Genomic DNA, 16,319 nt, shown 5'->3' with positions numbered 1-16,319 from the left:
AGTCTCTGATGGAGATTAAAGGCTGGTCTGTTTTCTAAAAAAGCAAACATTGGTCCATTATATTGGTCTATCTCAGACTGTGGAAATTGGGAAATGTATCCTCTTCATTTGACTGTCCACTTTCAACTCTTCAAAAGACCCGTCTTCAGATCTTGTGCCTATATCTTGGACTGGACTACCTAACATGAGAAACCAGAGTACCCATAGATCCCTCATGGTCCGAGAATCAAACCCAGGACTTTGAGCTAAGAAAATGTTAGAGGAAAATCTATCTCGATCTGTGAATTGCACTGTTAAGATTTTAAAATATTCTGTCATGTGACTTGCTACAGAGACGTGGTAACAAAACAGACTTTATTTGTACACGGCAGTCGATAGAACACAAAAATGTACATCCAATGCTTGTAGGTGGAGTGACAAACATTAAAAGGTGCTTATAAAGACAAAATCAACAAGTGATGGCAACATCTTCAGCAGAGGTCAGATCATGTCTTTGACAAATCCACCTGAAATTACAATAATTAAGATTAATTCAGATTGATTCTAAATGTAATATTTCATGTTTTATACTAAAATTAATTGTAGATAATTTTTGTGGTCTTTCATAATTTAGTCACTCATAATTAAGTAAAGAGCGTAACTTGACTTTTTGATTGGGAAAAACCATGCAATCTCTTCTTAATGTTCTAAATAGATCTTTTGTTTGAGTAATCACAGTAATTTGTCGATTTCCCGTCTGCCTCCTCTTATCAAACTGACTGAAGAAGTGGCTCTATTTTTAACGTGACGAGGACCAGAGGAATCCACAGACTGACAGCTCCTGTCATCTGCCCATGTCAACTGTCACAGAAGCCCAGAATGAGTTTTTAGGCAACAATTATGTCTGATGTTTTGACTTGAGGAAAACAAAGAAGCGTTTTATTGGAAACACCCATGTTGCTTATATGGATTTTATATGAATTTACTCTTAACACATCCTGGTATGTAGCCTATTTAACAAAAGTTATGAATGCTGGCCCGCCATTCACTTCATTAGCTCAAGTAAACAACAACATTTGGAAGTGGCAGAGTAAATCATCCCATTGACAAAAGCCATCAGACTTCTACTACAATATTATTTACAGCATAGTCAAGCTGTAGCAAAACTGCAGAGTACAGAAGAATTTATTTATCATTATTCGCACTAATCACTGCTTGCCAAACTGTCTGCTATACCCCCTGTAGTCACCTCACGAGCCTCTTCCTCTCTCTCTCTCTCTCTTGTTTTTATCAACTTGCCAGTTCAACACTGTGCAACACCAGAACCATCATCCACCTCATCCTCTCTGTCTCCTCTTTATTACTTTTGTCTAGACCACAGAGGAGAGGGCCATTTAATCAAATTCCTCCCTACATTGCATTGCTGATTTCTGTATTGCTGATTGATCACTGAGAAGCTTACTTCAGTTCCTTCTTAAAGGAATTGAACAGAAATGCATGTAATTTTCTTTTTTTTTTTCTTTCAAATTTTCTTGAGACATAGTCCATTTAATATTAAAGAAGCACTATGTAACTTTTCTTGAAAGAGGAGGTCCATCACCTGCTTTTCCTATTGACTGGCCTGGAATTTCCCACAGTATGGCATTAAACCTATTTATCATGCATTATTGCTTCTTAATTTCTTGCTGTAAGCGGGTTCGCCTCTCACAGATCTGACCTGTAAAACTTACCTTGGTTTCGTTACCAGCTGGTCTCCATGGTGATAGATGATACCATACTCTAACATTCCAGCCAAACATCTCAAAGCAGGTTTTGGACCCTCTACCAGAAAATGTACATATTGCCCCATTAACACTGGCGTCTTACCCTCTTCAGTGAGAACATACTGGTCCCTCTTATGGCCGCCATCAGATCGTCCCTCTCAGATCTGTGTGGTGGAGGAAGACTGGACGCTTCTTCTCGTCTTTTTACCGAAGGCTTCAGGTTGTTCCTTAGCTCCTTCAAAATGTCCTCACTCTCCTTTTCATTGGTGTCATTTTTCACTTTCTTTGTCTTGGGTTTCCGAATCTGAACTTTGTTGCCTGCTTCCTTTTGCTTGACCATTTCTGCGATCTTTCTCGTTGGTAATTCTTGGTTCGAAGACGTTGGACTCTTCTTTGTTTTCTCCACAGTTTTTGCAGGTTGCGTTGTTTTTTTCTGTGTCTTATTTTCTACCAATTGGCTTGTAACTTGTTTAACTACCTCTTCTTGAGCCTTTTTTTCTTGCATTCTCTTTTGTCGTTGTTGATCTTGGTTGCGTGTTAAGATACTTGTTGCCGCCATTCTGGGACCAGGTAGCTCAAACTGATAGCCTAGCTTTAGCAACGTGGCATTCTCTCTTAGCATCTGGATCATCTCCATCTCCGCTTTCCCGCCACAGATATGCCTTTGGTTGTGAAATCTTAGCTCAACCAATGTCTGGTTTTGTCGCAATGCTCCCATTATCGCTAGGATGCCTTGTCCGGATATAAAGTTGGATTCAATATTCAAGTTTTTAACCGAGCTATTTTCTTGTAGCATCTTGGCGATTGCAAACGCCACTTTGTCATCGGCGTGTGTATTGGCAAGACTGAAGAACTGGACGTAAGTATTTGAGCAAAGACCTTCGGTAAAACGTAGTAAAATATCTTGGGAAATGTCTTCTTTGTTGTTGAGATTTACTTCAATCAAAGTTGGGTCATTTTTTAATATCTGTTCCAACGCCGTATCTATGACGATGGGGTTTTCACTCGGCTTGTCCATGTTTAACTTTGGAATTTTTATGTCACTTTTCGAAGGATTCGCTACTTTGGATTCCACTTTCTTTGAGCATTTCTTATCATCTTTCGTAGAACCATTTTGCGCCGGCTTGCTTCTTTGCGTAACTCTTTTCTTCTCGTTGTTCTTGGAGGTTGGCTTGTTTGCGTTGGGCGTCTCTAGCTCCCCCCGCAGGCAGCTCTTATCTTGTGACTCCTTCTGGACACAATGACAGGAGGATATAAAATTAGGCCCAGCTTTGACATTCAGCAGCCTCTGACTTTTAATTAAGAAGCCACTCAAGCGCTGGCCTGCCACACACTCATTAAAGCTGGCATTTCTCTCACATCATATTTTTAGACCGTTTCAGTCAACACGCATAGGGCTGAGGTCTGGGGAAAATTACAATTCAGAGATATTATTTAATGAAGCAGGAATAACTCAGTCAGTGTCTTAAGCATTTATAGTTTATATTCCAAAAACTGTTGTCCATGAAACTTAGCCACTTAAGAGACTTCAAACATGTCTCGCCCTCACTAGTCTCTATTCAGGATTCATAAAATACTTTTTGACTCTGCTGTATTGGTTTTTCAAACTTAAAAATCTTATCGAAAAAGTGTTCTTAACTTTCTCTTTGGATTTGATGTCTGTCGCCCTCTGCTGGTACTTGCTGTAATGGCTAATTAGCAGCATTAGATTTGGCAGCATTTATGCAACTTTTCTGGAGAATGGTCTACCACGTGCTTGACTCCACGCCTGGAATGAGCCAAACTATGGCATTAAACTTGTATATCTCCATGGAAACGAGCAGGTGTGTCCAGGCCAAGTTACAGGTTAGAGCTGTGCGTAGGAGAGCAGCTCATTGTAAGACTAATGCATCTACAATTGAGAAAACAACAACAACAAAAACATGCAAAATATCTATACCATGGTGCTATACTGTGGAACATTCCAGGCAAAACTATGTTATTTCCATGGAGACAATAGAAAAGTTACATAGTGCACCAGTAAACACTGAAAGGAGCCTAATAAAGGAAATGTACTCCAAACAATAATTGCAGACATCCTAATTTATCCAGACTTCAGATCAGCACATATTTTGGCATGCGGTGTTTCCCAACCAGGGGGTACTTTTCATTTCTGATTTGAAAGGAAGGTGAATTTGAGTAGTATTTGATTATAGAATGATTTTTTTAAGTGACAGATTCATAGTACTTAGGAATAAGTATTACACCACTGATATAACAGAAGAATTGCTCTCTGACTTGACTCCAAAAACAGCCACACATCAGCCAGACCGACCCCTCCTCCTCCCTCACCTGAGCGGGCTTGGTCTCCTCTCTTTCCTCCTGTATCAGCTTTCTTGTTCTCCTCCTCCCAGTACTTGAGCAGAGCCTCACGGTTGAAGGTGCCCCCTGGTGCTTTGGCAGTCTGGTCCTTCTGTCTCAGCCCAATGGGGATGTTGGTGTCTGGGTCCAGATGATCCAGCTCCTGCTCCAGCTCCTGGATCTCCTCCATAGACAGAGAGGCCAGCAGCTCATCCTCATCCACCTCCTCGTACCTCCTCAGCTCCCGGCGGTAACCAAACATAGTCAGAGCTGATGGGAGAAATGGTACTGTTAACATAAGAAGATTACATAAATGCAATTATCTATCTATTATCTATGTTTTTTAGGCTTCTTTTTTACCCTAAATGCCCTTCCTAAGTACAAAAGGTATGAGATATTACTACTTATGTGAACACAAAAAAGATTAAAAAAAAAGAAACTGCAAGTTGTGGCATTGTGTTATCCAATCCAGTTAATCTGTATGGCACATGTTACCAACACCAAAGTACTGCATAGAACTTCAAATACATATTAAGCATCTACAAAGCCTAAAATATACTATGTTAGCTAGAAAAATCAAATTGTTACTGAAACAAACTTCACAAGATCTGCTTAAAATCTCTGTAAGTTGGTAATTTTAAATGTATTTTTTATGTTTGCATTGGTTTGTGAAAGAAGTGTTGCTAAATTTACAAAGTTTAAGTCAACATCAGTGTCATAACTAAAAGTTTTCTAAATGCATTGGGTTCACTTACCTTAGAAATGAAAAATTCTGAGGGTAGACTCGTGGTCCATGAAGTGTGCTCTACAGGATGCTGTGATGTATCTCAGTGTCCTACAGCAGAGATCTGAAGACCATCTGAGACACAAAGCATTCATGCACCCCTCACACCCCTCCTCTCATGGGATAGTCTGTTTTTAGTACACTGGACACCAGGGGTCAACAATATAATCTCTGTGCTGGTATGTGAGTGCTGTGATTGGTCGAGGCTCTGGACTCCTCACCATCTCGTGCCCAAACACAAATGAACCTGCAGCCCTAAAGGGAGCCTTGGGATGCACACTTATGTAATGTGTTGACTGGAGAAGAGGTTTAGAAGCACTTGTGGTCCCAATGGAAGGTGTGGTTATGTCCAGGCGAGCTGTGAGATAGAAATGGGTGGACTTGTTTACACTGGGCATAACAACATATGAACTGCTCCTTAGCATCTACTTTGTTTACACTATTAGACAATATTTACTAGCACTACACTAGCAGTGCTATTGAAGAGCCAGATTTATGAAATAAAAAACTGACCAAAACAGGAGGCACAGGAGACACGTACATACATACATACATACATACATATACATACATACATACATACATACATACATACATACATACATACATACATACATACATACATACATATACATACATACATATACATACATATACATACATATACATACATACATACATACATACATATACATACATACATATACATACATACATATACATACATATACATACATACATACATACATACATATACATACATACATACATACATACATACATACATACATACATACATACATACATACATACATACATACATACATACATACATACATACATACATACATACATATACATACATACATACATACATACATACATACATACATACATACATACATACATACATACATACATACATACATACATACATACATACACATACATACATACATACATACATACATACATACATACATACATACATACATACATATACATACATACATAACATTTTAACAGATGCCAGAAAGAGATATAAGTCACCACTGGGAACTCAGAGTAGAGCTGCTGCTCTTCCACTTTGAGACACATGCTTTGTCTTAAAGACATAAGGTCTGAGACCTCAGTTCCAATGGCTGTGACAAGCAATTCCTCAATCAGAGAAATGTATTGTCTGTATCAGAAAAAAACTGTATCTTACATTTAAAAGAAGTTTGAAAAGTATCAAAGATCAAGCAGACAAACGAGAAACTGCCCACTGAGAGAGGTCATTTACACTGATCAGAATGATCCCAGAGATATTTCAAAGAAAATGGGGCATCTGAGACAAATACAGCTTTGATTGGTTTGCCACCAAACCTTTTGGAGAAATAATTTGCTGCGAGCAGAGTGCTAGACTCCTGCCCATGCAATCAAACAGAAGGTTACTGTAGTGTCTGGCTCGTCAAACTGGAATGGCACTGAAGAAGATGGGTTATAGAAACCATATTGTTTCTGAGGAAGCAACCCCAGTATGACTATCACGCAAAGGTGTTAGCTTGGAAAAAAAGAAGGCATCTATTACCAACAAATGTTCCATGATGTCTGTGATAGTACTGTTTGGAGATATGGTGATTTGTTGTTGTTTGGTCGCCTGGGAAACAGACAGTCACTCATCACCACAGGCCTTAAACCAGCAGCAATGTATCACATATCACATCAAGTGGAAACACGATGAGTGACATGACAGCGGCCTGAACCTAAATCTGTTGTAAATTTGACCTCTGAACTGGAATTGGCAAAGATTACTGTCCAAAGCCAGTACTTATTGTCAAATTATAACATGAGCACAACTGGAAAACTAATTACAAACTAGACTTCTTAACTTTTACACAGCCCTTTTGGGAACTTTCCAAATATGACTTAATCCAACTTTTAGTGCTGATATATTTTTGGGTTGCTGTTAAGTCTTGATTTAGTTTTAGAGGTGTGATTGCTTTGTGACCTGCCAAAATAATGGTGTTATTGTTATATGGGGTTCTGGGCCACGAGGTTTAATTTAGTCTATCAAGGTGACAGCCAGAGAAACAGACCACAACTTCACACTATGAGGTGAACACATACAAATCATTACAGACATTTTCTAGATATTTATAATTGTATTGTATTTTAATTTAGCACTATTATGCACTATATATTATATTATATATGTTTCTTTTATATGTTGTGTATATAGTTATATATGTTTATAGCTGCATACTGACCATGCAGGGCCAAAATACTTAAAAACGTACACAAGCATCTTTAGTTGAAGCCAGAATTTTAGGTCAAAATGCTTGCCAAACACACAAACTACTCCAATAGGGAGAGGTGGGTAGAGTAGCTAAAAATTGTACTCAAAAGTAATGTTATTTCAAAATAATATTACTCATGTAGAAGTAAAAAGTAGCGGTCCAAGAAATCACTCAAGTAAGAGTAAAAAGTATTTGGAAAAGATAATATTCAAGTAAGAGTAGCTTAAAGAGTAATTTAATATTGTCAACATAAATCTTTTGTCACTTGTAGACTCACAGAAGTCACCAACATTTTTACTTAAGTAAGAGTACTGTGACTTCAATAAAAAATATTACTCAAGTATGAGTAAAAGTATGCTTCAAGTACTCTGGAAAAGTAAAGTTTCTTTTAAAAGTTACTCAAGTAAATGTAATTGAGTAAGAGTACCACCCACCTCTGCTAATATGACAACTTTATGATGTGAGTTTACTTAAGAGAAAAAAAGAAAGGAGACTGATAAAGAAAATAAACAAAAATAACAGACGACCTCTGAGCTCTGTCATTTATTATGCGTCACTCAAATAAACTATGCTGATTGCAATGTTCTGTTAGATTTTGTCTCGAGGTGCAATGAAGGTCGTGATGACCTGACTGATAGTGAAATGAATGAAAAATAGATTGGATTGTTAGATGGGATGGGGTCAATTGCCATTATATAATAGAAGAATATTAAAATATATTTGACACAGAATAGTCCAGACTTTATAACACACGAGGATACAACATTAAAATGATTTAATTCTTTATTTGACCTTTTCATAAAACAAAGTCAAAAATATAAGTAGACACAGTTTGAGCCTATTATTGCACAACCCATTAACAATTATTTGACTTGTAATTATTCTCTGTTCAGTGATCTGGTTTTAAGTGGCAGTTTTTCAGACCATTAAGAGGCTATGCCAAGGTCTAGTGCACTATACTGTAATTATTCAATAGTGGCTTTTCATGAGTCTGATTGCTGATTAAATGTGCTATTGATGTAAGAATGGTATGATATGGGGAAATTATGTCAAATGTAAGTGCACATTTAAGAATATGTTGCGAGAATAATTTTCACATACATATAAGTGGCTTTAGGTTTATTTTTATTATTATAATATTTTTTTTTTTTTTACATAAATATAAATGTGTTTAGGTTAGAAAAATATGGTATTATTTACATTAGATCTGATAAGTTGACAACATGCACAGTTCTGTAAATATCTGATAATTATGCAAAACAATCTGGACTAAGGTAAATCTAGCAAAATAATGCTGGGCTAACATGTATTTCTATAGCCACTATTATGTTTTATTAATATGGAGTGACATCACAGCACACCCCCTCTGACTATATGACTGAGTGGACTTGTTTACTATTGGGGGCCCTAATGTTGATGGATGCTCATAGGGCATAGGCTATAGTCTATGTTTAGTCTCTTTATTTGTCCCTACAGAGGACTTTTCCATACAGATCATTTTCTTTAAACAGCAGATAGTCTTTGATTCGGTTTGGTGCTTTGAGAAAACTGATGCTGTGGCAGCCCTGATGTCTCCTGATGACCACTCTGCACAGATGGGACAGAGGTCTGGGGATGGCTGGAACAAAACAGAATAAAAGGATAATACTGAAACTCATCCATTTATCTGTCTGTAAATGCCATAACAGTGTCTAGTCTTACATATAATTTCCTGAATCTGGGACCATTCCTTCTGATTTTCCAAAATCTTTACCAGTTTGTTGCAGAGAGAAACTTGCCCAACATAGTCAAGGAGGATGGACACCACTCGACCGGCTAAGTTCACAAGCCATGACAGACTGACAAAGTCACAGAACTAAAACAAAAAAATAGCATAGTAATATATTACTTATCACACAAAGTGCTACATTGTGTTGAAAGCCAAGTGTTCCTAGTATGGATCCTTGGAGAATACAGTTATGGAGAAAATATGATTTTTGTGAAGAGCATCTTTTATATGTCAAAATCAATTTCATTGCCTTGGATGTTGATCAGTTTTAAATTAAACCTGGCTATCTCCATAGAGATTCCTCCAGACCTAGTAGTTACACATAAGATCTGCAGAGAAGCCAACCCACTACAGTAAACAAAAGCAGGTTTTCAGGTTTGAAGGTTGTTGGGTTTTTTTTTGTTCCAACAGCTGTAATTAAATAAAATATGAATGTGCAATGCTGATCTCCCACCAGAAAAGTTACATAGTGAACCTTTAAAATTAGTTTGACCAGCACTCATTTGTTGTGGCATTGGACAATTGCTGCAATATGATATAAATATGTATTAAAACTCACAGTAGCCTTCTCCTCCTGGTCATGGCTGTACTCCACGTGGTCGTCCCAGCTGTCGTCATGGGAACAGCAGAAGCATTTCTCGGCGTCAAGGCCCTGGTTCAGCAGCAGCCGCATCATCACCTCATCCTTCAGGCAGTAAAGCAGAGCCGTGGGGAATACAGTGTCTGTGACTGCAGTGAAGTAACAGTTCACATCTGCTTTAGCCGCTAAAAGCAGTTTCACTATTTCGTACCGCCCTGAACGCACCGCCACCAGGAGACAGCTCAGCGGGTCCAGATCGGGTTGGGCTCCAGAGTTTAGTAATAACTCTGTGCATGTCCTATCACCATTACAAACAGCAAAATAAAGAGGGCTTCTTCTCATGTCGCCGTAGTTTTCGGAGACATGAGGAGCTAACAGTGCGTTGACATCGTAGCCGTTCTGTAGCAGCAGCTCCAGGCAGTGGGCGTGGCCTCCATCTGCCGCAGAGTGAACAGGGCTCTGACCGGCCAATCGCAGAGCTCGACGAGTGGTGAGTGGCATCAGTGTACGCAAGGCTCTAAAGGACACAGTGGACACACAGGATTAAATTGTGGAGGATAGCAACTACACTACTTATGGGGCTGAAGAGTGAGGGACATTCAGCACTATCAAATAATTAGTGATCAATCTCACGACATGCGGGTACACAGCCCACCATGTACTCTGTGGCCATAATGCAACACTTTTTTTTTGCTTTGAACTAAATTCATAATTACATATTGTTTATGATCACTTAAAGATGCATTATGTAACCCATCTGACTGAGGTCTCCCACCTGCTTGCCTTTATGTAGATGCTAGAACTAGAGCCTGAAATGTTCCAGAGTTTGACAAGAACCCATATTATGCTATTTTCTGATCTATGTTATAATGTTTCCTCATCACAAACATACCTGGAGTTGTGTTTTGTTTCATTCACGCATGTTTAACACACAAATCCTGAATATTTAGGCTCAGTTCTTCTCTCAAACTGAAAACACTGTTCCATCTTTTGAGCTTTGGAGATGTAGACAGACGAATAATAAAGGATTACTCAAACATGTATGAATGAAACAAAACACATCTCCAGGTGCTTTTGTTGAGGTAGCAACATTCTAACATGGGTTCAAGCTTACAAGAGTTCATTTTGCTTAATATAGGAGCTTTAACTTACTAACTTTATGGAGACAAGCAAGTAATGTGGTAATCAAACCAAGTTACAGGTCAGATATATGGAGAGGCAAGCCTGTTTATAGTAAGAATGTTTTTTAAGTATGAATATACAATCCATCACAAATTTACATCATCTGTCAACCATTGTCAGTAACATGAACTGAACAGCGACTGTTACTTACAGATAGTGGCCCTCATAGGCAGCTTTGTGAATGGGCAGCTGGAAACTCAGGTTGTGCATGTTGGGATTGGCCCCATGCTCCAGGAGGATATTCACACAGTCGGGATTTCCAGAACCAGTCGCATCGTACAAGACACTGTCACCATTTGGAGCCTGAGCGTTCACATCAGCGCCTCAATCAGAGAAAAAAGGGACATTTTTTAACAAAAATAAAAGTGACATTTTATAACAAGCTTTTAGTTTATGTAATGCAGCTATTTTCAACTTTTCCCCATCATCTGCCTCCTACTGTGTCACAATTTGCATGCTGACTTGAATGAGTCAGAAATTGTTTCCTGCAATAAAAAAATCTAAAAATTGTTTTGTGTAAATTGTTTTGTACTGTTTTTTAACTAAGTCACAACTCCTTGCACCTGGATATTTTCATTTACTGCACCTGAATATTAGATTGTTTATTAAAAAGGGAGAATTATACTTCTATAGGGTATTAATTGTTAACACATTGCATATGTAGATCAAGTTACCTTTTATTGTTTTGAAAATTCTATATTAGTCAAAAACAACTTATCATGTTTCATAAGTTTCACTTTCACTCTTGACACTTTCAGTCCCCCTCCCATTGCTTCTCACGCAGTCACATCCCCTCCAGAGAGCTATCACAACACAATCAGCGTGCCTTTCGCTGATGAAGCTACTGCACATCACATCACGTTTGTAAGAGCTTTGTTATGTATCATGCTTTTGTAAGTTTATGGAAAATATCCATGTGAGAGGATGGGTAATGTGAACTTGTGGACAAAACCATACAGCTAACTGTAAGTTAAGTTGTAAGGGTTAGAATAGGGCCCGGGAGAGATTGCTAAATTATTTAGACATGTATGGATGGCATAAAACCTCATCAGGCATGTTTTGAAGGTGTGTTGTGTAGGCTCTGAAGGTGCTTCATCGACAGGCCTAAAAAGCATTGTATGTCATCTAGAGAAGTGGGGCAAAAGTTTGCCAGTTTATTATGATAACTCTCATGGTTTACGTGTGGTGAAGCCACAAATTTCCATCAGAAATTTTGAAATTTTCCCACTTCAAAATTTGCCCCTGTTCACGCATGCAGAAGTCACCCATGTTATTCTAATGGCAAAATGTCAAAATTTTATTACATTTCAAATTAATACAACATCTTATTAGTTTAATTGGAGAACGTGAAATTTCGAGGTTCATTGTATTTGTGCCCACGTAAGTGCCCATGTTTTACTATATTTGCATGTCAGCACTTCCAGTCTGTCTTGACTTTGTCTGCTCACTACCACAACCCAAAGTTACAATAACACAGAGACAAGTGGTGCGTCAGCACCATCCTGAGGGAATGCCGGGTCGGCCGAGTAAGAGGCCCGGTCCGCGAGGGCTGTGTGCAGCTTTAACTTAGTATTGATACCTTCTCAAATTAATATGTAGTTTAGTATTGGTATTTGCTGATCAATACTTTTGACAACCCTAATATCTCCCACCTTTAGTTTTGTTTATCTTTTGTTATTTGAAGTAACCCTTACATCTAGTGACCCATTTTGCTCGGGCTGGTTTAATAAAGGTTTTCTTCTTTTTTACCATTTTTGATGAGTATCTCCAGGACCTCTGCGCGGCTGTACTCTGCAGCGATGCCCAGAGGGGTGACTCCATGCTGGTCAGTGTCAGTCACCTTCCCCCCATTGGACAGCAGCAGCTCCATGATGTGGGCGTACCCCGTCATGGCCGCTTCATGCATGGCAGTCCACTTCTTTAGACACACCTGCCCCACACGAGCCCCTCCGTTTAACACAGTCGCAACCATTTTACGAGATCCTGATCTGACTGCTGCACAGGGCAATCACACAGAGAGAAGAGCTGCTTATTGATTTGTGTGTAAGCAAACCCATTATAGCATACAGCTAACACACTGTTCAAGTGACTTCAGCTGATTGAAATGAGAATATTGAATACTGACTTGAGTTGTTGGCACTATTTATTTAGTTACTGATTAATTGATCACCCTACCCTACCCCAACCTCAAGTATTATGTATAGCAACTTTAAATAATGGAATCCAATCTATGAACCATAATATTAAAACCAAGATTTGATTCTTAAGTCTATAAAAATAACCCATATTCTGCAATGAATATTGTATAAAGGCACATTGTTCTTTTTGTAAAACATTATTAAAACCATATTTTAAGATCATGGTTATTTCCAAATAAAAATACTTTTGATGAGTGCAATGGCTCTAGGTTAGCATGTGTTTGAAGCATATTTTTCTGACCTAGAAGCAGAGGAGACTCATTCCTGCTGTTGGTGGTGTGAGGGGAGGCTCCATGTTTGAGTAACATTTTCACATTGTCGACCAAACCAGCATTCACCGCAGAGGTCAGGAACGTCTCTCCTTCAACTGTGGTCTCCTCCAGCGTCAGCCGACAAGATGCTACCAAACAAAAAAAAAGACATTTTACTACTATCAGTTCATGTCATTATATCATTTGATATGATGTTCAGAGGGTAGGGACATAACATAGTTGAGAATAACTGCTTTTGAAAGAAATAACCAAACACAAGATTCAAAAATGTTGAACCTCCTAACAAAACCTCAAGTTTTGTTAGAAATTTATATTTTTTTTATAGTAAAAAAATTATTCCATCTTGGCTAATTTTTGCTGGAAGACAATACATAGAACTTTGCACCTTTGCGCCTTTGCACACAGGTAAAAGTCAAACTCTACCACCGAATTCTGACCTCCAGCTCAATTTCACTATGGACAGTTGAGAATGTTATGAATGTGAATGTCTATTAGAATTGAAAAGTCTTACCCACCATATAGGACTGTCTCCAGTACCTCCACCACAGGTTGCACAGCGGCCCAGTGCAGAGGATACCAGCCACGACTGTCCACCTGACTGAAGGCGTCTGGGTTTTCACACAACTCCTGCAGAGCCACCAAGTCACCTACAGGGGCAGGATAAACAAGTTATGAATAATAGCCTTTCTGACATAGAATTCTTCAATAGTTGCATCTTTACATTTTTTGATGGCGTCCACTAGATTCACATATTCACTGCTCCTGTAAAAAGATACAGACGTTCAGATACTATGACAAAACACGTGCAGGTATTTGACTGGCTCTAACCTGCTGCTTGGTCTGGCCCGGTGGTGGGCCTGACATGACTCCTGGATCAACAACTGAACCTGAGCATCCAGCAGTGCCTCATCATCACTGTCCTCTGCTGGCTTCACATCTGTCACAGTGAAAATGATATTATATAGTGTGTTGTGTTGTTTTATATTGTACAGTTATGGTTGCGTCAGATTAAAAAAAACAAAAAACACATTTACTACTGTTATCTTTACCAACATATGTTAAAGGTACATTAACTTTTCTGATGGAGGATCTGCATGGAGATGTTATTGCGTTACCTGGAATGTTCCACAGCATGGCATTAAGCTTATCTATATTGCATTTATTTAATTACCAGTGTTTTTATTGCTCAGAAATACCTTGAAAAATGCACATTCTTATTAAGACTGGGCTTGTCTTTCCATAGATCTGACCTTTCACTTGGCTTGTGGCATCGCCTGCTTGGAGATAGGAGATAGATACGCTTTTAAAGCCTTACTGTTGAACACTGCAAGCAAAACATCTCCATTTGGAAGAAGATGCCAATATGATACATACCTCAATACACAGGTCACGATACGATACATATCTGGACACAGTGAGATTTCAATTCGAGACGATATATTTCAAATCGATTTGATATGGTTCAATAAAAAATAAAGGCTAAATCATGGCTGTGATACTAAAAGTCTTTATTAAACTTAATCTTGTGCAAAGTTAATTTAAAACACATCCATTTTAATCATCAAATCAGTGAAAATGTCAAATGTGTTGCATAAACGAGTTTCCTTCTTCTGAACAAGCAACAAAACTGTACCACTGTAACAAAATTATTTGGTAAAAAGTCCCAAAAAATACTCTTGGCGACATCTTGATACAGCAGTCTGTTATGTTGGTGGTGTAGAAGAAAATGAAGGCTTGGTAAATCTTCATTAACATTTAATGTGGAGAGTGCAGTTTATGGCATGGGTACATTACAATGGTATTATCTCTTTTTTTTCACTCAAGTTTCCCTCTTTTCATGTCCTGTTGCCCTCTACAGGTAAGGCGTATATGTTTGTAATAACATATAAATTATTATACTCATTACTAGTAAACACAACACAGTCCACAATATAGATACTGTATCATCACATTAAATGATACAATATATCAATATATGGATATTTTTGCACACACCTAATCTCCATGGAGGCGCAGGTGGCAGATCCTCCACCAAAAAACTTTTATCAACATACGTGATCTACTATTTCTATTAAATGATAGTAATTCTACTTTTAATAAGAAATATTTGTGCTCTCTGGCTTTACTAAATTTACCTTCACACGAGGGGCGCTTTAAATTCAATACATCTGCACACCAACAGGGGGCACCCTTGTCTACAGTACATACAGTTACATACAGTAACCAGCCTGGCAGCCTCATGTTGTGTTGAGTGTTGGAAGAAGAACACATGTTGCATGCTCCACCACTGCAGTCATGCTTTGGTATTCGATTGTGTACACTTTATTCTCCTGCTGATGGACATTATAAGCGCATTATAACTTGTAACGAGACTTGTCCATATGTTTGGCTTTGACATTGACCTCCATAGCATTGACAGTAGCCACTGGGTGCTATACGCTGGCCTGGAACTGTGAGAACTTAACACATAGATCTAACCAAAACTTTTGTAAACTATTTGATCATGCAATGTGTAGAACTCTGCAGACTATTTAACCACTTGTAAACCTAAAAACAACCAACTCTCACCTTGTTCTAAATCCGTCATTATTGAAGTCGGGGGGCGCAGAGGCAGCCGGTGCACGCTGTGTGTACGTCTCCCCGCGCCCCCGCTCCCCACGCTCCCCTCAGCCCCGCGCACTATTTATAGGCCTCACCTGTTCCCGCGTATTCAACATGCTGCCTGCTCCTCTGCATTTAATGGTCTGAAACTTCCCCCCAGAGCACATTTTCCCACCGCTAATGACAAACAGTAATGATCCGCGCTCTCGTATGAATATTTATAGCGCCGTTATGATTCATGTGGTACAGTATGTGTGCGTGCGTCAGGCTGCGTCGCGGAGGGATGCGATACGGAGCTGATTGATGAGACGTGGTAGAAATATGGGCAGAAGGGAACACGAAGAGGGGAGAGAGGGGATTGACAGTTCTTGTAGCTACAAGATGAAATTGAAATGCATAGCGCTGAACTTTCACCTCTTGTGTCGTAACATGCTTTGCCAAGTCCAGTCAGTGGAATATATATGGTGTGATTAAACAGTCAAGCCTAACAGAATAATGGATGGACATGGACACCTGCTGCACAAGAAATTACTGTTTGTTTCCCATTAGTGCAGAAACATATTCATGAAAAAA

General features: G+C 38.8%; 2 protein-coding genes across 2 annotated transcripts; both read right to left on the bottom strand.

Annotated features, from left to right (window-relative positions):
* Positions 1 to 369: 369 nt before the first annotated feature.
* On the bottom strand, positions 370 to 4,344 carry lmod2a (leiomodin 2 (cardiac) a). The gene is made up of 3 exons (XM_055155678.1): positions 4,114 to 4,344; positions 1,846 to 2,973; positions 370 to 506 (listed from the first exon to the last, which is right to left on the bottom strand). Exons 1-3 carry the CDS (start codon positions 4,342 to 4,344, stop codon positions 486 to 488), a joined length of 1,380 nt encoding a protein of 459 aa, XP_055011653.1. The 3' UTR covers positions 370 to 485.
* A 4,250-nt stretch (positions 4,345 to 8,594) lies between these two features.
* LOC110166769 (ankyrin repeat and SOCS box protein 15-like) lies at positions 8,595 to 15,732 on the bottom strand. The gene is made up of 10 exons (XM_055155864.1): positions 15,714 to 15,732; positions 13,974 to 14,082; positions 13,867 to 13,907; positions 13,661 to 13,792; positions 13,115 to 13,273; positions 12,425 to 12,670; positions 10,827 to 10,998; positions 9,473 to 10,010; positions 8,847 to 9,000; positions 8,595 to 8,763 (listed from the first exon to the last, which is right to left on the bottom strand). The coding sequence occupies exons 1-10, from the start codon at positions 15,730 to 15,732 to the stop codon at positions 8,606 to 8,608; spliced, it is 1,728 nt and encodes a 575-aa protein (XP_055011839.1). The 3' UTR covers positions 8,595 to 8,605.
* Between the last annotated feature and the right edge of the window lie 587 nt (positions 15,733 to 16,319).

Source organism: Boleophthalmus pectinirostris, unplaced genomic scaffold (genome assembly GCF_026225935.1).
Source record: "Boleophthalmus pectinirostris isolate CB_2022bp ecotype Guang Dong unplaced genomic scaffold, ASM2622593v1 HiC_scaffold_2, whole genome shotgun sequence".
NCBI classification, from domain to species: domain Eukaryota; kingdom Metazoa; phylum Chordata; class Actinopteri; order Gobiiformes; family Gobiidae; genus Boleophthalmus; species Boleophthalmus pectinirostris.
Note: the sequence above shows the minus strand (reverse complement) of the source record. Positions and strands in the feature narration are given on the sequence as shown.